We start from the raw sequence: 25,886 nt of genomic DNA on the forward strand, positions 1-25,886 counted from the left end.
TGAATGAAGCAGACAACTTCATCTTGGTGGGTGGCAGTTTTATTAAGCAAGGGAATTTACATACAGGGCTTATCTTGGGCAGCTGCAAGGTGAGTAGATCTCCACACCACCTGTCAGAATCTCTAAGTTTACAGAGTGGCTTTAACTGGGTTCAGTCATATGTATGCTATCTGGATGGTCTCAACAATACTGCTGTCTCAAGGCTGTGTCCTTGAAAACGGTTCCTACCATTTTCAAGGGCAGAATGAGCATTCTAAGGACAGAGAGTGCAAGAGAAGCCATTTTGCCCTGATCCAGCTCTCTGGTCATGTCTTCTTGATTTTCTCTTTCAGCAACATCTCTCATTGCAAATCCCTTTAGAGTTTTCCTAACTGGAGTTTCTCGAATATCTTGATTTTGTATGTCCACTTCTCTCCTCAGATTTGGTAAGATTTTGACCATTATTTCTTCTTCCTTTCTTCTCCTGCTGGGATTCACATGATGCATATATGGTTCCATTTGATGATGACCCCAGAGTGCTGTAGGCTGTCTTCATTTTTCATCGTTCATTTTTTTCCTTTTCTCCTCTGCAAAAAAAAACAAAACAAAAACCCACAAAAAACCAAACAACTTTTGCAGTCAAATGCTCTACCCCTGAGCTATACCAGCCCCCGCCCCGCCAAATTTGAAAGTTATGTCTTCAAGTTCACTGATTATTTCTTCTGATTTCTTGCCTTTACTTTTGAGTCCCTTTAGTGAATTTTTCAATCTAGATATTTACAGCATTCTTAAGTTCTACAATTTCTGTTTGGTTCTTCTTCATAGTTTCCTTCCTTTATTGATTTTCGCATTTTGTTCATTGCATAATTTCCTGATTTCAGTTAGATGTCCGTGTTCTCTTTTAATTCATCAAGCAACCTTGTAACAATTTTTATTTTTTTGGTAATTAATACATTTCTGTTTGTCTCATTAGGGTTAGTTTCTGGAGATTTAATTTATTCCTTTAAATGTGTCTTTTTTCTTGTTTTTTTTTTTGTATGGCTTGTTACTTTTCATTGGGACTTTAGCATTTGAAAAATCAGGCATCACTCCCAGATTTTTCAATCTGCAATTGTATAGGGAGAACTTTTTCCACTTAGCCTGGCTAGTGATTCTGGAGGCCACTCAAATATTTTCTGAGGACACATACTCTCTGTGCTTTAAGAGGTTTGCTAATTCTTCTTGAAAGCTCCTGCTGGAGGGTCTCTTTGATACCGTGTCCTCTTTGGTGCTCCAGTTTTGGATCTCTACCTAGTCTGTCTGGTAATGGAGATTGGTGCACAATGATGGTTGAGTTCTTAGATATCCCTAATCTGACCCCTTCCTTTCTGTCGGTACTTGGATTCAAATGAGATGGAGAATGGTCCCTCAGGCAGCCCCCTTAAAAGTCAGAGTTTTGAACATAAATTCTACTTGTTTCTCTCACCAGGAAGAGTATGCGAATTGAGGTTTTCCTCCTAATGGTACCACACTGTGTGGGCAGTAAGGGTTCTGGCAAGAGAAAGTGCAGTGAATTTTCCTGCCAACTTTGAGACAGTTGGCTTGGTGTGCACCTGGGGTGCAGGGTCTTTTTCAAAAAGGTCATTTTATTCACATATAGTTATATATATATATATATATATTTGTTGTATAGTTGCTAAGTCATGTCTTACTCTTTGAGACCCCATGGACTGTAGCATGCCAGGCTTCCCTGTCCTTCACTTTCTCCCAGGGTTTGCTCAAACTCATGTCCATTGAGTCAGTGATACTATCCAACCATCTCATTCTCTGTCACCTTCTTTTCCTGCCTTCAGTCTTCCCCACGATCAGGGTCTTTTCCAGTGAATCAGCTCTTTGCATCAGGTGGCCAAAGTACTGGAGCTTTAGCTTTAGCATCAGTCCTTCCAATGAATACTTAGCGTTGATTTCCTTTAGAATTGACTGGTTTGATCTTTTTGCAGTCCAAGGGACTCTCTAGAGTCTTGTCCAACACCACAGTTAGAAAGCATCAGTTCTTCAGTGCTCAGCTTTCTTTATGGTCCAACTCTCACATGTGTACATGACTACTTGAAGAATCATAGCTTTGACTATTAAGAACTTTTGTCAGCGAAGTGATGTCTCTGCTTTTTAATACACTGTTTTTTTTTTTTAATTTTTTTAAATTTTATTTTATTTTTAAACACTGTTTAGATTTGTCATAGCTTTCCTGCCAAGGAGCAAGCATCTTTTAATTTCATGGCTGCAGTCACCATCTGCAATGATTTTGGAGTCCAAAAAAATAAACCCTGTCACCATTTCCATTTTCCCCCCATCTATTTGCCATGAAGTGTTAGGACCAGATGCCGTGATCTTAGTTTTTTGAATGTTGAGTTTAAGTAAACTTTTTCACTCTGTTTCACCCTCATCAAGAGGCTCTTTAATTCCTCTTTACTTTTTGCCATTAGAGTGGTGTTTTCTGCATATCTGAGGTTGTAAATGTTTCTCCCAGCAATCTTGATTCCAGCTTGTGATTCTTCCAGCCCAGCATTTCACATGATGTACTCTGCATAGAAGTTAAATAAGCAAGGTGACAATATACAGTCTTGATGTACTCCTTTTTCAATTTTGAATCAGTCTGTTGTTTTATGTGCATACAGGTTTCTTAGGAGACAGGTAAGGTGGTCTGGTATTGTCATCTTTTTAAGAATTTTCCCCAGTTTGTTGTGATCCACACAGTCAAAGTCTTTAGCATAGTCAGTGAAGCAGAAGTAGATGTTTTTCTGGAATTCCCTTTCTTTCCCTGTGATCCAATGAATGTTGGATGTTTGATCTCTGGTTCCTCTGCCTTTTCTAAGGCAGTTTGTACATCCAGAAGCTCTTGGTTCACATACTGTTGAAGCCTAGCTTGAAGGATTTTGAGCATTACCTTGCTACCATGTGAAATAAGTGCAGTTGCATGGTAGTTTGAACACTTTGACATTTGCTTCTTTGGAATTGGAGTGAAAACTGATCTTTTCCAGTCCTGTGGCCACTGCTAAGTTTTCCAGATTTGCTGGCATATTGAATGTAGCACGTTAACAGCATCATCTTTTAGGATATGAAACAGCTCAGCTGGAATTCCATCACCTCCAGTAGCTTTTTGGTAGAAATGATTCCTAAGGCACTTCACTTCACACTCCAGGAAGTCTGGCTCTAGGTGAGTGACCACACTGTTGTGGTATCCAGGTCATTAAAACTTTTTTGTGTAGTTCTTCTGTGTATTCTTGCCACCTCTTCTTAATCTCTTTTGCTTCTGTTAGGTCCTTGCCATTTCTGTCCTTTATCATGCCTATCCTTGCCTGAAATGTTCCCTTGATATCTCTAATTTTCTTGAAGATATCTCTAGTCTTTCCCATTCTATTGTTTTCCTCTATTTCTTTTCATTGTTCACTTAAGAAGGCTTTCTTAGCTCTCCTTGCTATTCTCTGGAACTCCACATTCTGTTGGGTATATTTTTCCCTTTTTCCTTTGCCTTTTGCTTGTCTTCTTTTCTCAGCTATTAGTAAAGCCTCCTCAGACAACCACTTTGCCTTCTAAATTCTTTTTCATATTCCTTTCTATTATGATTTATCACAGGATATTGAATATAGTTTCCTGTGCTCTTCTGTAGGACCATGTTGTCTATCCATTCTGTATCCATATTGTTTATCCATTCTGTATCCATTCTATAATAGTTTGCATCTGCTAATCCCAAACTCTCAATTTACCCCTCCCCAAGGCCCAGATCCTTGGCACCCACCAGTTTATTGTCTGTCTGTAAGTATGTTTCATAGGTAAGGTCATTTGTGTCATATTTTAAATTCCACGTATAAGTGATATATTTATCTTGTCTGACTTACTTCACTTAGTATGATAATCTCTAGGTCCATCCATGTTGCTGCAATGGCATTATTTCATTCTTTTTTATGGCTGAGTAGTAGTCCATTGTATACATGTACCACATCTTCTTTACCCATTCATCTGTGAATGGACATTTAGTTAGTTTAATTAATTCTTACAGTATCCTCAAGACATAAATATTACTCTTCTTTTACAGATGGATAATAGGAAAATTAAACAAGTCTAGTCATTTTACAAGTCCTTTCAGGTGAAGTTCAAATGTTGGAATACTAGGTGTTGGGTCCAAATCCTTCTCTCCTCAGGAAGGAACTGGGATTTTCAAGTTTCCCCCGATAGTGTGTTATTCGGTTGGCAGTGGGGCTTATGGAAAGCCTGTTTCTCAGCTTTTCCTACATACTTTGTTGTGTACCTCTTCTTGTTTGCCTAATATGTAGTAGTTGCTCAGTTAGTTGTCTAGATTTCTTTTTTTAAAATTAATTTTTATTGGCTGTAGTTGCTTTGCAATGTTGTGTTAGTTTCTGCTCGTTAATCAGTTATACATACACATATATCCCCTCTTTTTTAGATTTCCTTCCCATTTAGGTTACTACAGAGCATTGAGTAGAGTTCTCTGTGCTGTACAGCAGGTTCTCATTAGTTATCTATTTAAACTCCAGTGTTCTTGCCTGGAGAATCCCAGGGACGGGGGAGCCTGGTGGGCTGCCATCTCTGGGGTCACACAGAGTCAGACACGACTGAAGCGACTTAGCAGCAGCAGCAGCAGCAGCAATGTATATATGTCAATCCTAATCTCCCAATTCATCCTACCCGCTCTGTCCACCTTGGTATCCATACGTTTGTTCTCTACATCTTTGTTGCTATTTCTGCTTGGCAGATAAGTTCATCTCTACCATGTTTCTAGATTCCTCATACAAGCATTAATAAACGATATTTGTTTTTCTCTAACTTACTTCACTGTGTATGACAGTCTCTAGGTCTATCCAGGTTCTCTTCAAATTGCCCAAGTTCTTTTTATGACTGAGTAATATTCCATTGTATCTGTGTACAGCATCTTCTTTATCCATTCCTCTGTTGATGGACATTTTGGTTGCTTCCATGTCTTGGCTATTGTAAATTGTACTGTAATGCATATTGGGGTGCATGTATCTTCTTGAGTTATGGTTTTCTGTGGGTGTATGCCCAGAGTGGGATTGCTGGGTCATATGCTAGTTCTAGTTTTAGCTTTTTGAGGACCCTCCATACTGTTCTCCATAGTGGGTGTATCAATTTACATTCCCACTAACAGTGTAAGAGGGTTCCCTTTTCTCACACCCTCTACAGCATTTATTGTTTGTAGATTTTTTCATAATGACTGTTCAGACTGGTGTGAGCTGATATACCTCATTGTAATTTTGATTTGCATTTCTGTAATAATTAGTGACATTGAACATCTTTTCATGTGTTTGTTGGCCACTGGATTTCTTTTAGAGGGATTTGCTCATGTGTAGCTATAGATTCAGTGTGTTTATGGTAGGAGATGAGTTTAAGGGCCTGTTGTGTCACCATTTTGATCTGGAAATCATTGAACCTGGTTTTATAGGTTTTATCAAATTTGGAAAGTTTTGGCCATTACTATTTCAAACATTTTTTTTAATTGCTTCTTTGTCTTAAATTATAGATATATAAGTCTACTCGCTAATACTACGCTAGTTTTTTTCAGTTTTATTTTGAAGTTGCTATTGTTATGTCTTTTAAGTTCACTACTCTTCTGCTATGTCTAATCTTGGGGAGGCTTTTAGGGGGCCTTGTTACTTTAGTGAAGCTGGTGGTATTCAGGGGTACCAAGATTCAATTATTCATACTTATTAATGATAGTATGACTTTGAGGAGGATAAGATGTTGAAAGTAGAGGAATATGCGTTATGTATATTTGGAACAATTTTTTTTTTAAATGAGGCCTAGGAAAGTAAGTGAACAGGTTCTATGAAATTCAGCCACATCTGTAGAATATAATTTCCTCATTATTAGATTACTGCTTAAGCTTGGAAATTAAAATGCTCAATAGTTTATACATGCCAATATAATTGTTCAAAAGCAAGAAGAAAATCAATATTATACAATACACTGCAAGCAATACAGTGTGATACAGTAAACACAAAACAGGATAATCACATGGCCAATAAGGCAGTTGGAGGAAATGGAGGGGGAAAAATCCAAGAGAGAAGGTAAGAGCTTATAGTTGGGACCATATCTTAGTCACTGTTATATGACTCAGGGAAAATATCAGGGAAAACAGACAAATGTAAACACATTTATTGAGCACCTTCTATAGGCCAGGTATGGTGTGGTTCCATTTTTATAACCTTACTGCAAAGCAGTCAGAAAGTTTAGGTAAATTGCCCAACATGTGGTCTACAATGTTTTTCATACACTACGTCTTAATATTAGCCGAATGAATGAATATGTATTCAAATGGAAGTTACAGATTTTCTTTGCTGTGCTTCTAATATTTCCTAGAAAAATGGTAAACTGGTGTGTGGTAATGGCAGTAACATCCTGTGAGTTGGCCACAATTTTGATTTACATGTATTAACTCATTTAGTCCTGACAACACTATGAGGTAAGTAGTCTTTATTTCTCATTTTACAGATGAGGAAACTGAGGTGCAGAGAGGTAAAATAGCTTATTCAAAGTCATCCCATTGGTGCATAGTAAGGCCAGGATCTGAACTTTGAGAAGGGAGCTCCAGGCTGTACTTCACACCTCTGAACTATCTTGCCTCTAGAGACTTGCTGCCTTTCTTCACTGTGGTTCACTTAGTTTTACCTTTGGGCTCAGGCTCAGATCAAGATTTCCCTAATTCCCCTTTATGGCCTCTTACAGAGACTTTGACAAGTACTGCTTCCCAAAGCCAGAGGAAAATATTGACATACTTCCCTACATTTTCTATTGTATAAAAGGCAAATTGAAGTCATGGAGTAAGGGACAAATCTCTTCTGTTTTCAGTTGGCAAGGGAAGTGAACATATAAGTCAATCTTGCTATTTCCCAGATGACTATCTCGGCATCTGAAGAAGCAAAATACCCAGAATTTACAGAGAATTTATTTGATTTACAAATCAAATGGGTCAAAGGCGTGAACAGAAAATTCACAAAAGAAAACAAGAGGCCAGTACCTCTATTTCATAATCAAATTTAGCTAGATTCATTTTTATGCTTTTTTCCTCAAGATTGGAAAACTTTAAAAAGATTGATGTAGCTGAAACTGGAGAGGGATAGTCAGGAGGTAGAGGGGTGAGAGACAGTGAAAAGGTAGTGGGATCGATGGATTATAGATTCTGGTAAAGCGAAGTATGTGGTGTGAGGAGGAAAAGATGGGAAGGACGGGAGGTAGTGACCAGAACATGGAGTTTTATAACTGACAATGTGAAGAATTTGAGTTTATTGATAACGATAAGGTCTAGAGAAACAATTTGATAAAAATACATGCCACTTTATGTAGGACTTCCCAGGTGGTGCTAGTGGTAAAGACCCTGCCTGCCAATGCAGGAGACCTAAGAGATGTGCTTTGATCCCTGGGTTGGGAAGATCCCCTGGAGGAAGGCATGGCAACCCACTCTAGTATTCTTGCCTGGAGAATCCCATGGACAGAGGAGCTTGGCAGGCTACAATCCATGGGGTCACAAAGAGTCAGACATGACTGAAGTGATCTAGCATGCACATGTGTATGTAACTTAAGAGTTCCTAGTAGCCAGATTAAAAAAAAAACAGCAGATAAAATCAATTTTAATGTGTTTATTTAACCCAGTATATCCAAGAGAGTAACATTTCAACATGTAATCAAGATTGAGATATCTTGCATTCTTTTACATAGAAAATCTTTAAAACTTAATGCGTATTTTACACTTACAATGTATCTCAATTTAGACTAGTCACATTTCAAATGCTCAGCAGCCACAAATGACTAATGACTATTATATATTGGATGGCACAGGTCTAGAGTATGACCATGGGAATAAGTGGTATGATAGAGACACCAAGGTGTTGAAAGGGTCACCTATGTGAATACTGGAATCACTAAGAATGTTTTTTAGTCACTAAAAAGCACATATTAGACTTATATGAAATGAGTTGGAAAGCTAAGATATACAGTGAAGTGAAAATTTCCAGTATATGTATGGATAATACCATTTATTTAAAAATATGTAAATTACAAAGGAAGACTATAAGGAAAGAGTCGTGCTAACTTAGTAGTTACCCCTGGAGAATGGAGTAGAAATAGGATGGAGTGGGTGTGAAGGGGGACTTTCATGTCTCACTTTTTATTCTTCTGGATCATTTGAATATCTCACAATGAGGTTTTCATGTACTTGTTGCTTAATAATTTTTAAGAGTTAATATTAATACCATTGATGTAGTTATCTGCTTGACTTGGCTCCCTCTCTCCCTCCCTTCACCTGCCTTTTCCTCAGTTTCAAGTATCATGAATTATTCTGAGAATAGAAGCTGAATGGCTTACTGGCCATTTTTTTTTTAATTAGTAGGAGTGTATGTGTTTCAGATTGTTATATTTGATGCTGTAAAGCACCTTGTTAAGATTTCCATTTCTGCTGTAGGTTGCCTGGGGCCTCAGATGACCAAATCCTTAAATCTCAAGATGAACATGATTAAGACAGAGAATAAGCTATGAGATTCCATTGCGTGTCTTGTTCATCAGTGTTCATTTCTGGTACTAAGTTTCCTTAATTAAATGTGTAGCTCAGGAGTGCTGTAGCAGACTTAAGCAGCATGCTGTGACCTCCTTTAGATTAACCTTCTTGAGGGCAAGGACTGAATCTTTGTACCCCTGGTACCAATATTAATAGCAAATAGATACTCAATAAATGTTCTTTCTTTCAAAAATATTTATTTGGCTGTGCTGGGGCTTAGTTGCAGCACATAGGATCTTTAATCTTCACTGGGGCAAGCAGGACCTTTAGTTATGGCATGTGAACTCTTTAAGTTCCAGCATGTGGGATCTAGTTCCCTGACCAGGGGATCAAACCCAGACCATGAAATATTCCAATGGCTGTCTGCCCTGGGACCATGGAGTCTTAAAAGTCTCTAGACCATCAGGAAAGTCCCAATAAATGTTCTTTAAATAGCATAGTGAATTTGTTAATGATTAAGAGCTACTAAGCATACTGAATGAGAGTTCAGAGGAATGGGCTGTTACGTTATTTCTATATTGATTTCTTGTGAACTTTCAACTTTCCCTTCAAAATTTAGGACAATGTCACTTTTCCCCATAGCTTTCCCTTCTGCACAAGTATTTAACAGCTACATCCTCAGTATGCTCACACAATTACAGGTATACCTCTCAAACCCTCTCATGCTGTGTGTTCACATTTCTAATTGTGAGTTTCTTCTGGGTAAGGGCCATTTCTTATTAAAAGTAACACAATGCCTGAGACCTAGCAGGTGCTCCATGTTTATGAATGAATAAATATATAAATGTATAGATTAGACCCTGGGGCCTCAAGCCCATTTCCATATATAATAACGAAACAGAGACAAAATCTACATTTATTTACTATTTATTGAGCACCTGCTGTATACTGGGCAAAAGGAAAAGAGACAAACTGTCTATCCAGAACTATTTTTTTAACTCTTTCAGCAATGCCTGAGTCCTTATAAAAAAGTTCATTCAGCTGATTTAGTGTCCATTCATTCTTCAGTTAATCTTCATGAACAGTTTTCTCAAGTGTACTTTCAAATATTGCATAGTGCTGCAGACCATGAAATATTCCAAAGGTTGTCTGAAGGATGAGAGGGATCACCATTGCTTTTATCTCTGTATGACAAAGCAGCAGCCAATAAAGTAAAACCCTTCCTTTTGGTGGCATGGGAACAGTATGATACCTAAAAAGGAAAAAGAGTTAAGGACTTCGTCTGGATGTAAATTCTATGGAACATTTGTTGATTTCTCCTAAACTGATCATTTCTGTTCTAGATCTTTCATGTAGAAAGCAAAAAGGGTTAAAATTAGCTATTTGAAATATGAAACCATGATATCTTAATTAAAATGTGTCACTGGCAGCTAAAGAATAAGGAGAATTTATTAACATTAAAAAAAAAATTTGGAAGTATGGAGGTAGGGAAGGGAGGAGAAGGAAAAGAAGGAACAAGAAGATGGACTTACTTGAATGCCAGACGTCCATTTTTAGAAAAAGCCAAAGCAGTGGGATATAAAACACCACATGCTATGCCAATCAGTGAGCTTCTAAGAACACAATTTTCCTGGCTTATGTTACCTGGAAAACAAAAGTAAATTTGGCTATTAAGAGTCTTGGGTTCTTATACTGTACTTATTTGCATTGTCCTCAACCACAGCAAAATAGTTGAAAGAATGCTAGAAATTCAGTGTATGGTACAATATACTGAATGCATCAAAAATTTTAAATGTTTTTATTACACTTTATATAAGGATAAGTTCACTTCTTACTTATACAGCTGGTGCAAGAGCAATTTCACAATGAAGAATATTAAACTAGCAGACCAGATATCTGGATTCCAGATTAGTACATTTGTATTGTCTGTATATCAGTCATGTGCTAGGGATACAGTGTAACACAACAGACCCAACCACTGATCTTCAGGTCAAGTCTACTAAGAAAGAAATGCATTAGACAAATACTTAAACGTGCACATGCTTTGAAGGTAAAATGAATAGAGAATGTATGGAGAAACTTAACCTGAGGGAATCAGAGATTTCCCTGGAGATGAGGTATTTAAGCAGGTACCTGATGAACAGGGATCATGGGTTCCATCAATTACTAGCTGTGAAACTTAAAGTACGGGAAGTAACTTAGGAAGTTCCTGAAGTTCCTCAGGAAGTAACATCAGACGCCCATAATATACCAGATACTATGCCAGGCATTCAGCATACATTATCTTAATTTTTAAAACAATCCTGAGGTAAGTACTATTAGTCCTAATTCATAGATACAAAACAACTGAGTCTCTTAAAACAAGCATGTCTCTTAAATGACTTGCCCAGTGTCACAAAACTTAAGTGAAATATGTAGTATACCAAAGCCTGCTTTTTTTCTAGTACATTATGTTGCTTCTTAGTGTACCTGAACCTGTCTCAGCTTAGTATCTTACCTGTTAAAAAAAAAAAGCCACAATACTATTTTTCCTGTCTGATTAGGAAGACTATTGTGGCATTTAAACAGGACAATATATGTGAAGGTACTTTTGTTAGTGGTAAAGAAATATACACATGTAAGGGATTATTATCAGCAGTAGCAACAGTATATGTTAATGAGTAATTTTACTTAGATATAAACACATGATATGCTAATGAATTTAAAATTACCTGAACACAAAGCATCTGTTACAAGAAGCTTATAAGAAACTATGGTAGACAAAAATGGAAGTGCAGTCAATGATGCATATGTCTTCAAAACATCATGCGTGACCTTGAAGCGATGTCTGAAAATGAAGTTTGTCAACATTCCAGAGAAAGCAGCTGTTGTTCCAAAGGTCAGTGTTCCATATATATTTAAAGTCCTAATTGGAAAAACAGAGTGAAAGTTAAGTTCAACATAATACTCTTCTAACAGATATATCCTTTCCTGTGTAGTCATTTGTTATTATATATTTATGCAACATCACATTTTTCTTAAGCATTTACTCTGTGAAAGGTATTTTCTTTGTGCTAAGGCTGGAGCAGTGAATAAAGCGGGGAAAAAAACAAAAAAATCCCACCCCTCATGGAGATTGCGTTCTAATGAGAGGATAATATAATTCTCTTTCTGAGAACAGTGTGGTTCTAAGATGGAGCTCTTTTAAAGAGAAATAAATTTTGGCCAAAAATAAGGATCAGTACTTCCAATGTAGCCAAATTTTATAAGCTAGCTAAATCCAAGAATACTGTTCTTTCTACTGTAAGAATTAATTTGCTTAAGGTCATCTGAAAAAAGTTGTTGACATTTGGTTAGGTCTTCTAGAAAATAACTATTTAAGTAGTCCAGATACATTTAAAGTATTTCCAAAACTTCAAATAAACTTGAAAGATCTAGTTTTGCTTATTCTGACTCATACCTAAATCCAGAAATGTTGAACAATTCAGATTAATGTCCATTGATTTTATTCTTGAGCTCTATTAAAATCTAAAAGTCAGAATGGTAATGTGAGACTATATGTACATCATGGAATCCTGTATTCCTTTTTGCTGAGCTCAGCAGTGTGGCTGAAGTAAGAAATTCTAAACTGAATTTAATTATAATCGATAATTAATGTAAGTAGTCCTCAAATGGTGTTCTCTTGATTACCTTTAATTAAAATATGCTTATTGCACAGATAACATTTCAACAATTTGAGAAACAAAGGAATTTCAAGAGACAAAAGAAATTATCCAGTCTCAGTATTGTAACAAACGGCTATTTTCATCTGCTCATGTTTCCCTCCAGTTCTTTTTTTAAAAAAAGCTTTCTTCATAACCAACTCAGTACAGTTAATAGGATCTTAGATACCTAGAAACCATGGCAATACAGAAGATCTACAAATAAAGTTATTGACTTTCAGTCTGGGTGTGTCTCTTACTTTTCTTTTCTAAGGCATTCAATTTTTTTTTCTATGATTTCGATGACTACTGGTTTGCTGAGTTTTGCATCTCCTAGAGAAGGCCTGGACTGACCATGTGTGTATGTTGGTATCTTGATGTCCTGGAAAACACAAAATTCAGAACCATAATAGCTAATGATGTTAATAGTAAATCTTATAAATTCTACAGATTCAGATTAAAAAACATTTAGACCCTAGTAAAGTATCAAGTACTGTCATCTGCTTTCACATCCTTTGTTAATTCATTCATTGTTTAGTGGGCTCTTATCTTTTAGACAATGGTTTTTTGATTCATGTAATAACTTTGAGAAGTTGGTAGGAAAATGGTCATCTCTACTTTTATGGATGAGACAAACAAGGTTCAGAGAGGTTGACTTGCCTTAGGACTTGATGTAGAAGGATTAAGTTACTCAGGTATTTTTGTTTTCCTTACAGTTTTCCCTGAAGGTAGCCAGGCCTGTTGTAGTTCTCCACACTGTAGCTTTTTCAGAGCTGAAAGTAAACAGTAGCTACCTGTTGACAACCATTTTTATCCTCTGTCTCATGAAAGCCCGAGTTTTGGGGATTATGCTGGGTTTGTTGGAGAGGTAGGAGCAGGAGTTTCTTTGGAAACCAGTGAGAGAGAACATCAGGAGGAGGGACACCTTCCAGACTAGGAAGAGGCAGTGGATGGCTACCTTGGATTATGTAAGTTACATATCTAGCTCGTGAGGAGCACCTGGGGCGGAAGTAGGGCCTTTGCTGGAAACTGTTACATGGTAATATCAGGGGGCCTGGTCCTAAGGCACTGGACTCCAAGGTTGGAAAGTTCCTGTCTCCCAAGTGTGATGCATAGACAGTTGCTAATATTGAGGGACCATGAGGTTTGGCCAGTAGCATCTTAACATAAGGTGAAAGTTGCTCAGTCGTGTCTCTCTGCAACCCCATGAACTATACAGTCCATGGAATTCTCCAGGCAAGAATACTGGAGTGGGTTGCCATGCCCTCTTCCAGGGGAATCTTCCAACCCAGGGATCAAACCCAGGTCTCTTGCATTGCAGAGATTCTTTACTGTCTGAGCCACCAGGGAAGCCCAAGAATACTGGAGTGAGTAGCCTATCCCTTCTCCAGCAGACATTCCCAACCCACAAATCAAACTGAGGTCCTCTGCATTGCAGGCAGATTCTTTACCAACTGAGCTATCAGGGAAGCCATCTTAACAGAAACCAGTAGTTAAAAAAAAAACAAAACAAAACTAGGCTTTCAGAAAGGACCCTTTTTAAATATTTTGCTCTGGGTAAGACTCTCAGATTTTTGTGAAAAGTCTTAATAGTATTTGTTACATCATTTGGCACACTGGCATTATGGGATTCCAGATTAGCTAGTGAATAGATTAAAAAAATCTGTGTCCTTCACAATTTATATGAATCCCTATGTTAACAACATTTGTGGTCAAGGGCAGACTCATAAGTCTCAAATTTCAGGAGTCCTGGGCAAGAGAATCAGAGTGGATTAAACATAAAGGACATAGAAGAGACTTAGTAAGATTTTAAACCTTTCGTGTGCACAAGAATCACATGAGCAGTGTACTTGATGTGCTGTCTCTTGAGCTCCCTATTGAAATATCTGGGCTCAGCAGGAGTAAAGTCCAGAAATCTGCACCAGTGATTCTGATGCTGGTAGTCAAATGGACACATGTTGAACATCACTGTAATATTCATTTCCTGAATAGTGATATGGATGTGAGAGTTGGACTGTGAAAAAAGCTGAGCGCCGAAGAATTGTTGCTTTTGAACTGTGGTGTTAAGACTCTTGAGAGTCCCTTGGACTGCAAGGAGATCCAACCAGTCCATTCTAAAGGAGATGGGTCCTGGGTGTTCTTTGGAAGGAATGATGCTAAAGCTGAAACTCCAGTACTTTGGCCACCTCATGCGAAGAGTTGACTCATTGGAAAAGACTCTGATGCTGGGGCAGGAGGAGAAGGGGACGACAGAGTATGAGATAGATGGCTGGATGGCATCACTGACTCGATGGACGTGAGTTTGAGTGAACTCCAGGAGTTGGTGATGGCAGGGAGGCCTGGCATGCTGCAATTCATGGGGTCGCAAAGAGTCAGACATGACTGAGAGACTGAACTGAACTTAACTAATGAAAGGTCGATTCAAACATATCAACATCCTGAGGGCGACTGGATGAGATGGTTGGATGGCATCACCGATTCAATGGACATGAACTTGGGCAAAGTGGGAGATGGTGAGGGACAGGGAGGCCTGGTGTGCTGCAGTCCATGGAGTCGCAAAGAGTCTGATACGACTTGACCACTGAACGACAACAATCAACTTCGTGAAGGTATGGGCTCTCTTGAATATTTGTATGGTATTAAACAAAGAGTAATAATGGACCAGTTTATTTCCCTATCAGTGAAGAACTATAATCGAGCCAGTTCTTTTTCTTTAAATTATCTGGGAAGACAGGAAAAAAAAAATATTTTATAAATTCCAATTTCTCACAAACTAGATTTAATCTTTTGCCTCTCAGACATCTAAATGGCAAATGGAAGAAACAAGATAGCAATATAGAAAGATTCTATATCGAATCCATCTAATGTACATGAAGGCAGATGTCAGTAGCATGATAACCAGAAACTTGGGAAAACTTTTTGTTTCCCTGTCATCCAATTCACTGAAGTCCCTTATTACTCACAAAACTTTCAGACAATGCCGTGTACCAACTTCCTATCTCGTCTACCTCAGTATATAGTGAACACAAACATCCAGAATTAGGATCCTAAAATACTGAAACAGGACAGCAAATGTTTACTGGATACCTAGTTTTCCTAAGGCACTGTTATTAAAGCAGAGAAATATACTGATAACTTCCTGACAAGTTTTACAAGTACTGAAATGTACAGATTTTGCTATAACGCACATTTCATCTAAAAAGTAACGAGTTCAAGGCCACTCAACTGGTCACCACGATTCAATTACACCAGTAATACTGCATCGTGCAAGTTTATAACTTTCAAAGTATCTTATGGTTTTGTAGTGCTTTTATGTGTATCAATTCACTTGACTTTGAGAATTTTATTCATCAATCATTCATCTTTTGCTCAAACATTCACCTGGTATTTGAAAGTCCCCCAGTTAAGCAAGATGTAGTCTTGTCCTCAGAACCCACTACCAGGGCAGAAGTCAGGATAGAATGGCAGGGGGTTTAAAGTACAAAGGCCCCAGGCAAGAGAAAACAGGCTCCATCATTCAGGACTAAAGTTTAGGTCTCCTTCTTTCTCCGCACCTCTTTTCACAGCAACTGGGGATTTAAACGTGCCTTGCATGGAGTTGGGGAACTGTCCTGTTTAGACTTTCAGGTTCCTTTTATGCGCATCATTTCAGAAGAGTGCGCTAGCACTTGAGGTCGCAGAAATCACGGGCCTCAGCACCCTGGGTTTCCGCCTACCTTAGGCACTTCCGCAGTTCCCACCGGCACCACACCGGCAACCCGCACGTCGTCTCCAGCCTCACGCCCGAGCGCCGCCATCTTGGCGACTCACGTGACTGGCGGTGGGCGGGGACGCAGGGCTCTCGGGTCCGGAAGGGTCGCGGGCTCACGTCCACCGCCCTCAGCCCCGGCCCAGTCAAAAGCCGCGCCCTCCGTCCTGGTTGTGATTGGGCGCGGTGTCTGGAGGCGCTCATTGGCTTCAAGGAGAGCCGGACGCCCGTGGGCCCGCCCCCCGCCAGGCCCTCATCCCCGGCTTCTGCTATTTGTGAGCCTGGCTCCCTCGTTCTCGCATTCTGAGGGAAACGTGGGCCCGTCCTCGCACACGAATGTGGCTGCGCGTGTTTCTCTCCTCAGGACAACTCCGTTAGCTGTGGCCGAGCTGCCCGCCCCCTTCACTTCTTCAGGGTGCTCGCCCCTCTGGCCCAGCCCGTGTGTTAAGGCTCCAGCTTCTCGGGCACCTCCTCCCTAGAGCCCCCAACCGGCCGCCGGAGCAGCCCCGAGTAGCCTCCTCCCCTCACAGCCGTCAGCGTCTCCTCTTCAGTCTCTAGTCCCCTCACATGCCATCCGTTTACCCCGCTTGGGAAGGGGCCGGAGAGAAATTTGCCCCTCCACTCCCCTAGAAGACCCCCCTTGCCAGCCGATGTTTCGAGGTGGGGGTGAAGGGGGCGCTGCGCGAAGGCCTGGCCCCTTTTGTGCACGTTCAGTGCCCGGCAGTGTCTCCCAGACCAGCAACCCCCGACCCTCCCGTCTCCGCGTCTTAGAGAAGCCAGAATCGCGAGTTATATAATTTCTAGTGTTGCTGTTTCTCCTGCCTGAGGAAACACTTCATCGCGTGGAGGGGTGCGGGACGTTTCTGTGCTCATCTCTCTAAGAACGGGGTGTGGGCAGAGGGGTGGCCGGCGGTAGCAGAGGGATTTCTGGTCTTTTCTGCGAAAGGAAGGTGGGTAGTTTGGAGAGAGAGACTGAGAGAAAAAGGGTGGATGTGGAAGCCACGCAGCCGAACTCTCTCCCATTTAGGAAACCGCAAACCGTTTGCCCAGCTTATGCTCACATGCCTAATACTACTACAGCGTCTCAGAAAACACCTTTGGGGGAAGGTCTGACTTGTCTCGAGCAGTCTCACTGTTTTTTCCTCGCCGGATAGGGAGCTGCCTGGATGCGAAGAGATGGCATGATTTGACTGACTCCAGTGTGAAGAGATCTTCGCCAACTCATCCTGCATCAAGTGCCCATTGAGTAGCACTGTCACTTTAATGTCTCCATGCCAAAGGATTGCTTTCCTTCTTTCCAATCCTCTCGGTTAATACATGGGAGGATCAGAATCAGAGGGGCATTAAGGATCAAGCCTGAGGGGCTTGGAGAGCACAGAAGAAAAAAAAAAAAATGAAAGTGACAGCAAGCTGGATCCTGTCTCACTGAGGGGGTGAGATCCGGAACTTCGGGTCCAGTAAATAGAAAAGGGCCTTTCAGTCTGGGTTCTGCCCCCAGAAAACTGTTCAAACTCACCCCACCTATTTTAGAGACCATTAAAGAGGTTTTAAAAAGTATTTTGGAGAGGTGAGGGTTTAAAATTTTTCTCTAAAGAATTTGAGGGTCTTTATCATCAACCAGTTCATCTTTGATCATGTGTTGAGTAATGAGACAGCTGTGTAAATTTGTTTTGTGCCTTAATTGAGTTAGTCATTGAACTCCAGAGATATTGCTGCCTGAAGAGGAGTTTTAATAATGTTTTCTATGCTTACAATAATTTTCTTTTTAAGCAGAATAACTATTTTAGAAGCATTGAAAAACTTGAAAAACTCAAAAGCTGTTTTTCTTTAAACTCCTTGGGCACTGTCAAAGTTTGTGGGAAAAAATACATCATTTTTTCTGTATTTGGAAGAGAAGACTGCCTGGATTTCAAACAACCAAGAGGTTTGCAACAGTTACCTGGCCCTTGGCCTCCATCCAGCTGGATCAAGTCGAGACCTGAAAAGAGCTCTTGAATCCTGTGGCATTGGAAAGACCCAAGAATGCCAGTCAAGAAGAAAGGTGGGCTATGAGGTTTCCTGTATATGTTTGTCCTTTTTCTTGGTTCTGGTATTTGCAATTTAAATTGTATTCCATTTGAGAGTAAAGTTTTGCTTGGGGTGTAGTTCTTATAATAATGTCTTTTATGTGGTGCATCATTCAGTTAATACTGTTTTGCTAAAAGAAAGTGAAGTAGGGCTGTCCTATTTAATTATAGACATTTGTGGTTTCCAAATCAGGTGGTCTAAATCACCATTTTGTAATCAGCGAAAATTTGATACCACAGGTTTGGGACTTTCTTTCCCTTGTTTTTTTAACTTGTTAAAGATGACTTTTACACGGTCTTTAAAAAAGAAACATGCACAGTGCAGCTCTTCTTTATGGCTTAAATATTTATCAAGTGAATTACATAGTTGTAAAAGGTAACAAAGTTGCTTGCAGTGTACACAATTGTAGATTATCTTTTGATTAAGAATAGATTTTATGTTTGGATTTACTCTGGTGTAAGTCTTCCCTTTTGTGGTAAATCACAACTTTGGTAACTGCTGTGTATACATTATCCAATAACATTAGTGGCAAATTTCCCAAATGAGGTAAACACTGGACTCCTCCCCCACCAGTTGATCAAGATCTGGTGAGTTGCTGAAGTATCCTATATACACCTTGGGATTCTCTTTAGCCTAGATCTACCTCAGGTGAACCTTATTTCTAAGGATCCTTGTGAACCTAGGGTTTTTTTTTTTTTTTTGACGTGGTATAGAAAACCAAATTGACTATAAAATAGTTTTTTTTTTTAATAGTTTTAAACTAAAATTTGTATCAACACTTTGAACTCCACTGTAGTAGACTAGTGTAGATCCAAATGTTGACCGGTTATGGGAGTTCCTGCAGTCTAAAACTAAAGCTTAGGATGAAGGTTAAGGTACAACCTGGCTCTGTATGATGTTTAATCATACCTGTGGATTTGGAAGGTGTACTGAGGAAACTTAAAATCAGATTCTTTATCCAACTGGTGTCTCTGGAGATGGGCAATGATATATAATACCTGTGAAACACCTAGACATCTAGTACACTGGGATTTTAAGACTGGGCTTGTTTCCTCCCCTTGCTCTCCTCCATAATTACTGAGAGAAGTAAACTCTCCACGAAGTTTTGGAGCTACTTTTGCCCAGACTTGACATCATTGGTTTATTTAGAACAAGGATGGTTTGGGAAATATAGCCAATAAATGGTATGTCTCTTTGACTTATTTGGCATGCAGGGTATTTTTATTCTTTCTACCATTTATTGTGCTGTAGTTAGTATTCCTTTTGGATTTGTTTTAAACTAGTAATTGAATTAAACACTGTGTGTGTGTGTGTGGTGTGTATGTGTGCGTGTGTGGTGTGTGTATGGAGAATGAGGGGGTGAAAAGGTATCTGGGAAGAGAGATGAAGAAGGGCACTGATATTCTAGGTAAAACTTAACTAATCAGGGTGAACTTAAGGTTTCTAAACCCAGCAGACTGAGGTTGTTAAAAGTTCCTACCTTTAAAAGAAGTTATAAAAATTGCTGATCCATTATTGAAAACTACTTTAGGAGAAATAATTTATTTCCTTCCTCCTTCTCTCTTCTTTCCTCCCTTTCTCTTCTCTTAAAACTGTTAGTACTAAGATATATATTTTAAATATTATAGACCACTAACCAAACAAGTAAGGACAGGTACATTATATTTTTAATTAGCTAAGCTTACTGTCTGTACTGTTCTATAACATACGTAAAACAAATACTTGAAAGTATAACCTAGATTTATTCTGCAGGGAGCACAGTCCTCTGTCATCTTAAATCTTTTTTTCTTTCTTCATTGTTGTTGCATGTAGCTAGGATGGAAGAGTTGGCTTCATGTAATTTTAAGCAATAACTATCCTCATAGAACCATGTTTATACATTGTTGAATATATTCTTACTACAATAAGAAAATTTCATAAGACAGATTTCTCACTTGTGAAACATTTTGTATGTTATTGTGAAAGTAGAGAGTGGTTGCTCTGATTGGTAACGTGAACCATGGTGGGAAGTGGGAATGGGTGTTACATCTCACTAAGTACATTTTTCTTTTCTTTTTTTGCTGTTCCCCGACCAGGGATTGGACCCATGCCCCTGCAGTAGAAGCATTCGTAACTCCTGGGCCACCAGGGAAGCCCCTAAGTACATTTCTAGCTGCTATTCTTGACTGTTCTTAGATAAGCCAAAGCTACTGTATCTCAAACCCCTATATTCACTGCTAGTTTGTTTTATGACATTACTTAACTACATCTTACACTCACTTGCTTCACATTTTTATAGATTTCAGTTTTATCAACAGAACATGTCATTTCTTCTTCAGAGATATTTTTCTCCCAACAGTTGCTTTTCATTCAGAATTCTTTTTTCTATGGTAGTAATTTGATTTGCTCCCAGCTAAGCCTTTTTGATATCTTTGACCTATTTTAAATTCTGAAAATTCAGGGCTGATCCAAGATAAGTTGTATCAGCATTCTCTGATATGATGCAAGATCATGATGTATAGTAAGGGGCTATTTCAGCAAGACTTATGAATTGATCTGATTTCATGTTAGATTGATGCAAGAAATAAAAGTTAATGATAGCTGTGTTATACCCTGTGCTTTTTGCAGAAAGCTGCTTTTTTAATGATAACATATGTTTCAACAGAATTTTTTAGTACATTGCAGTACATTTTTTGAGCAATTTTTTTGTTCCCTTTATTGTCACTAAACATGTGGGGAAAAAAAATCAGTGCTTTTAATACTTTGAGACCAATGCTTATTTCATTTCTCTGTTTTTAAAATATTGTGCTATTCTGTGCTTCTTTTAAATTGGTATAGAAGTGTATCTGATGTTATTAATATACATGACATTTTATTTCCTTTGACGACTTCTTTTGCAACTGTTCTTAGTGATGTAATGGAGTATGTATGCTATCTAGTGAAACTTAAACATGATCATTTTCATAATTCATTGTTTAGACATTGTTCTTTTTAAAGGAAGTTGAAGAATGTTGTGTAATTGGAATCCCAAGAGATGATATTGCCATGTATCATGCCATGTATCATTCTTGAAATTGAGATTGTTGTTTCCTGGGCTTACACTCTTTCCTATTGGTTGACTGTATACTTCATAAAAGTGTCATTTCTGTTTTTCTCCTTTCCCCTCCTCCTGGGAAGGAAACTTATAACTCTTAAGTTTATTGTTTCCTTAAAGTTTTCTTACTTGTTTCCTGCACTTTGTGGCTTAACTTCATTTTTGTAGGATCTCACTATTTTATATTTGCCTTTCATTATCTGGGTATGGACTTCCCTGGTAGTTCAGTGGTAAAGAATCTGCCTGCCAATGCCGGAAACGGGGGTTTGATCCCTGGGTCAGGAAGATCCCTTGGAGAAGGAAATGGCAATCCACTCCAGTATTCTTGCCTGGGAAAGCCCATGGACAGAGGAGCCTGGTGGGCTACAGTCCATGGGGTTGCAAAAGAGTTGGACATGACTTAGCAACTAAACAACAATAATAATCTGGGCATACTCTTTTTCTATTTCTAGCTTTTCTTCAATTATTAAAATAATTTCATTTGATTCTCTAAAAAGGGGAAAATATGTAACTAAATTTATTGGCTGTGAGTAGCTATTTTATCCCTTTTGTATATACTTCACCAAGTTTTTGTTTGAATTTTTGTGTTTGCCATACCAGGGTTATTATCCAGATACTTTATTCCATTTCAGAAAAACTTGTTTTTTCATTTTCCAAGCTAGTAGAATTCAAGAGTTAAGCCCCAAATCTTCCCAGAGAGGGATGGGAAAAGGCAGTTTTCAGACTTTTGTAATTTCTGTAAATTAAAATAAGATAACTTCCTAAAGATTTTCTTAAATTTGAAATCCTTCAAAAGAGTCATCTTGACCTTGGTTAAGAGAGTTATTAAAAGTCATGAAGCCACAGACTCTTGATGTTGGAAAATAATTATCAATCCAGGAGGCATCTTGGAATGATAAGAGATCATTCTGGAGAGAAAAATAGAAGAATATTCTTTGTATTAAAGTACTGATTGAGAGTATGTTATGAAGCAAACAGCAGGCATCGTTCTAAAATTGTTAATTGAATTTATTTTGTAGTTCTTATGTATAGGGAAAGTTGCAAATGATATGCTAATAAATTGATACCATACACTATTTGAACTGTTAGGTTTTTGGGAAACTGTCCAAGTGCTCCATTCATGATAGAATATTTGATCTTTCTTTTAGGCCTTTGATTGGTTACATCTTTGGATAGAAAAGTCTAGTCCATGAGAAGATGTACACAAAATATTGGACTTTTAAAACATTGAATTCACATGTTTCACTCATTTATGCCTTTGCCAAACAATTAATTCCTCACTCTTCTATAACAATACATTCCGTAAACTGTAAGAATGTTCTTTTCTCTTTCTTAATTATATACTCTCATTATATTCTCTTATTTCTTAATATTTACCATGTAGCCACACAAGTGGCTACAAAACATATGTTTTTAGTATAATGCTGAGGTGCATAAAATCTTTTTTTTTTAAACTGGGGCAAGAGGACGTGTCCCCGAGCTATAATTCCTGCTCAGGAATTTGTAGCAGTCAAGGCACGAGGGCTCTGTATCCTCAATGTAGGTTGCTTTGTCAGCAAAGGATCATGAGTTTTACCTCAGTCATTCTGAATTCCAGGTAGTAAGCTTTCTGCATAGGTTTAGTTTTTAGTTTTACAAAGCTATTTCAAGAATTATGGCCCAATCACCTCCATTATGAAACATTTCTCCTGACCTCATTTGTTTTAGGATTGAAGATTCAAGTGGAAATGATGTATTATAAAGTAGAAAATCCTGTGAAAATAAATTATTAAGTTAAAACTTCCAAAGATTATGAGTAAGATTGTGTATCTTATTTCTCCTGATGGCACATCTTACCAGCCGTTAAGGCCCTAGGTCTGTTAGCACAAGGCTCTGAGGGGTCTGTAGAGTATCTGTCATTTTGGAGAGCTGTGACATCTTTATCATTGAATGTGTGGTGAGACCTGAAATAAGCCTGTTAAGTCGTGTTCTATTTAAAATACCATATAGATAATAAACTAAAAATTTATTTTAGAAGGTAAACTTGTGTACGTATTTAAGGAAATAGCTTTCTTTCCATTTAATTATTCAATCATTTATCTATTCAACGGAGATTTATTGAGTGCCTGTTAATAGGCACAGGCACTGTGCTAGGTGTATGTTTTGCAGTGGCAAACGGTATTCAGTCTGACTTTATGATGCTTAAAATTTATTAGGAGACAGATAGGGAAAGAGGCAATTTCAGTGTTGTGTTTCATGTTCATTTCTTTGAACCATGTCCTCCATCATCATCAGTTGCAGTGATGTGGGAGAAACCTAGACCTGGCTCAGAAGACCTGGCTTCCAGAAGAAGGGACAAGATTAGATAATCATTGACCAGGACTCCTATTCTGTAGATTTAGGTGTGTAAGAAATATCTTCATTTTCCACAGTTCAGCTTTGTTTCTGACTCGTAATTCCTAAGTTATGGGCAGAATCACTCCAATCCATTTTGAGGTTTTCTGTCTTTCCTGGGGTTATAGTAGGGCTCCATCTGGCACGGGATCTACTCTGGTCATTGATCATCTGAGTGTAACAGTTTACCTCTGAGTCATGAGTTGTTTTGTCTAGATAGTTCTTTCTTGTCTAGCTACAATTACTACTTCCAAGACATGGATTTAACATTCCCCACCCCTCCCCGGCCCCCACAGAATTTCTGTGTTTCTGTTTGCCTAGCTGCATAATGTTGCTTTTCCTCTCTGGGGTCTTTCTGCCTCTCAGGCAGTGCTGCCAGGAAATAGCCTAGATACCTGCGGCCTTGGGTTCCAAAAACTTCTCTTAGTTTTCAGCTGAGAAAATCTTTTCCTAGACTGGGGAGGGGCTGGAAGATGTTTCTCTCTCTGCATGTACCTGAGAATCTCTCTTTGATCTTTGAAACAAACTCTTTTATTCAGAGGGTTTAGGCTTTTGGAAAGCAAAACTGGAATAACTAAAATTCCCTCAATTTTCTGTCCTAGTACATACCTCTCCTGAGGCAATACAATACAAAATCAGTTACCAGCTTGAAGGAAAAGAAAGGAAATGGGAACATGTAGAGAGAGAAAAAGTTAAGATCTCAAAGTACCAGTCTCCCATGTGTGCTTCTTCATGTGCCTTCTTATGACAGTGCCACCAGGTGACCTTGTGAAAATCATATCATCTTTCTGAACTTCAGTTTCCTTTTCTGAAACAACATTAGTAATACATTGTTTCTTTTCCTCATCAAATAAGTTAATGTATATGAACTTTATTTTTATAAAATAAAGTTAGTGATAGAATTAGGACAGGAAGTTTATCCATTGTTCTTTGCACTGTATGAGTGTGGTGTTCTTAGATCCACTGAATGGTGTCATGGTGCAGGGGAGGAGAGCCCTGGGACTGGAGAGAGCCCTGGAAGTGGAGGAGAGCCCTGGGATGGAATCCTACCTTTTCCATCAGCTGGATATGTTATCTAAAAATCAACAGGTTGAACTTCAAACTTCTCATCTTAAGTTATAACTGCCACAAATAATACCCAAGGGGCTTCCCAGATGATGCAGTGGTAAAGACTCTGTCTGTCAATGCAGAGATGCAAGCAACATGGATTTGATCCCTGGGTTGGGAAGATCCCCTGAAAAAGGAAATGGCAGCTCACTCCAGTGTTTTTGCCTGGAAAATTGCATGGACAGAGGAGCCTGGGGAGCTGCAGTTCATGGGGTCGCAAAGTCAGACACGACTGAGCAACTGAACACACACAGAGTAATACTCAACTCTTAGGATTCTTGAGATAATCAAATATACCTAGCCCATGTGAAAATTGTTTTGAGAATAGGGAAGTGCTACAAATGCTTTTTTGAATTGCATCCAAGTACTGCATTTTGGACTCTTATTGACCATGATGGCTACTCCATTTCTTCTAAGGGATTCCTGCCCACAGTAGTAGATATAATGGTCATCTGAGTTAAATTCACCCATTCCAGTCCATTTTAGTTCATTGATTTCTAGAATGTTGATGTTCACTCTTGCCATCTCCTGTTTGACCACTTCCAATTTGCCTTGATTCATGGACCTAACATTCCAGGTTCCTATGCAATATTGCTCTTTACAGCATTGGACCTTGCTTCTATCACCAGTCACATCCACAACTGGGTATTGTTTTTGCTTTGGCTTCATCCCTTCATTCTTTCTGGAATTATTTTTCCACTGATCCCCTGTAGCATATTGGGCACCTACCAGCCTGGGGAGTTCCTCTTTCAGTATCGTATCATTTTGCCTTTTCATACTGTTCATGGGGTTTTCAAGGCAAGAATACTGAAGTGGTTTGCCATTCCCTTCTCCAGTGGACCACATTCTGTCAGACCTCTCCACCATGACCCGTCCATCTTGAGTGGCCCCCCATGGCATGGCTTAGTTTCATTGAGTTAGACAAGGCTGTGGTCCATGTGATCAGATTGGCTAGTTTTCTGTGATTATGGTTTCAGTGTGTCTGCCCTCTGATGTCTCTTGCAACACCTACCATCTTACTTGGGTTTCTCTTACCTTGGACATGGGGTATCTCTTCACAGCTGCTCCAGCAAAGCGCAGCTGTTGCTCCTTACCTTGGACAAGTCGCCCATCCTGACCTTGAACATAGAGTAGCTCCTCTCAGCCTTCATGTGCCCGTGCAGCTGCCACTCCTTGGACATGGGGTTGCTCCTCTCCACTGCCCCTGACCTCTGATGTGGGGTTGCTCCTCTCAGCTGTCGCCCCTGACCTCGGACATGGGGTAGCTCCTCTGTTCATTTCCAAGGCAAACCATTCAATATCATGGTAATCCAAGCCTATGCCCCAAATAGTAACTCTGAAGAAGCTGAAGTTGAA

At 39.0% G+C, this 25,886-nt stretch overlaps 2 protein-coding genes across 3 annotated transcripts in view; one reads left to right on the plus strand and one right to left on the minus strand.

Moving 5' to 3' along the window:
- Positions 1-9,393: 9,393 nt before the first annotated feature.
- Positions 9,394-16,266, minus strand: TMEM126B (transmembrane protein 126B). Of its 2 annotated transcripts, XM_005888484.3 has the most exons (5): positions 15,879-16,032; positions 12,423-12,544; positions 11,194-11,387; positions 10,015-10,126; positions 9,394-9,734 (listed from the first exon to the last, which is right to left on the minus strand). In XM_005888484.3, the coding sequence occupies exons 1-5, from the start codon at positions 15,957-15,959 to the stop codon at positions 9,551-9,553; spliced, it is 693 nt and encodes a 230-aa protein (XP_005888546.2). In that variant the 5' UTR covers positions 15,960-16,032; the 3' UTR covers positions 9,394-9,550. The 2 variants fall into 2 exon arrangements, with proteins under 2 accessions (XP_005888546.2, XP_070221372.1); XM_070365271.1 differs by lacking the exon at positions 12,423-12,544 and having other exon boundaries at positions 15,879-16,266.
- The window catches only part of LOC138986259 (disks large 1 tumor suppressor protein-like), a 516,603-nt gene continuing 506,852 nt past the window's right edge, over positions 16,136-25,886 (plus strand). The window contains exon 1 of the mRNA XM_070365272.1: positions 16,136-17,951. Coding sequence (XP_070221373.1) covers positions 17,933-17,951 — 19 coding nt within the window. The 5' untranslated portion in view covers positions 16,136-17,932. The remainder of the gene's footprint in view (positions 17,952-25,886) is intronic.

This window comes from Bos mutus, chromosome 29, assembly GCF_027580195.1.
Source record: "Bos mutus isolate GX-2022 chromosome 29, NWIPB_WYAK_1.1, whole genome shotgun sequence".
Lineage (NCBI taxonomy): Eukaryota > Metazoa > Chordata > Mammalia > Artiodactyla > Bovidae > Bos > Bos mutus.

Bases quoted from the DNA above. Each gene is read 5' to 3' on its own strand.
- TMEM126B (XM_070365271.1), bottom strand. From the start codon at position 16,114: ATGAGCGCCTCCAGACACCGCGCCCAATCACAACCAGGACGGAGGGCG. The intron at 11,388-15,878 runs GTAGGCGGAAAC...TTTTCCAATTAG, and splicing joins GAACTGCGGAAGTGCCTAAG to GACTTTAAATATATATGGAA. The intron at 9,735-10,014 runs GTAAGTCCATCT...TTTCCTTTTTAG, and splicing joins AATGGACGTCTGGCATTCAA to GTATCATACTGTTCCCATGC.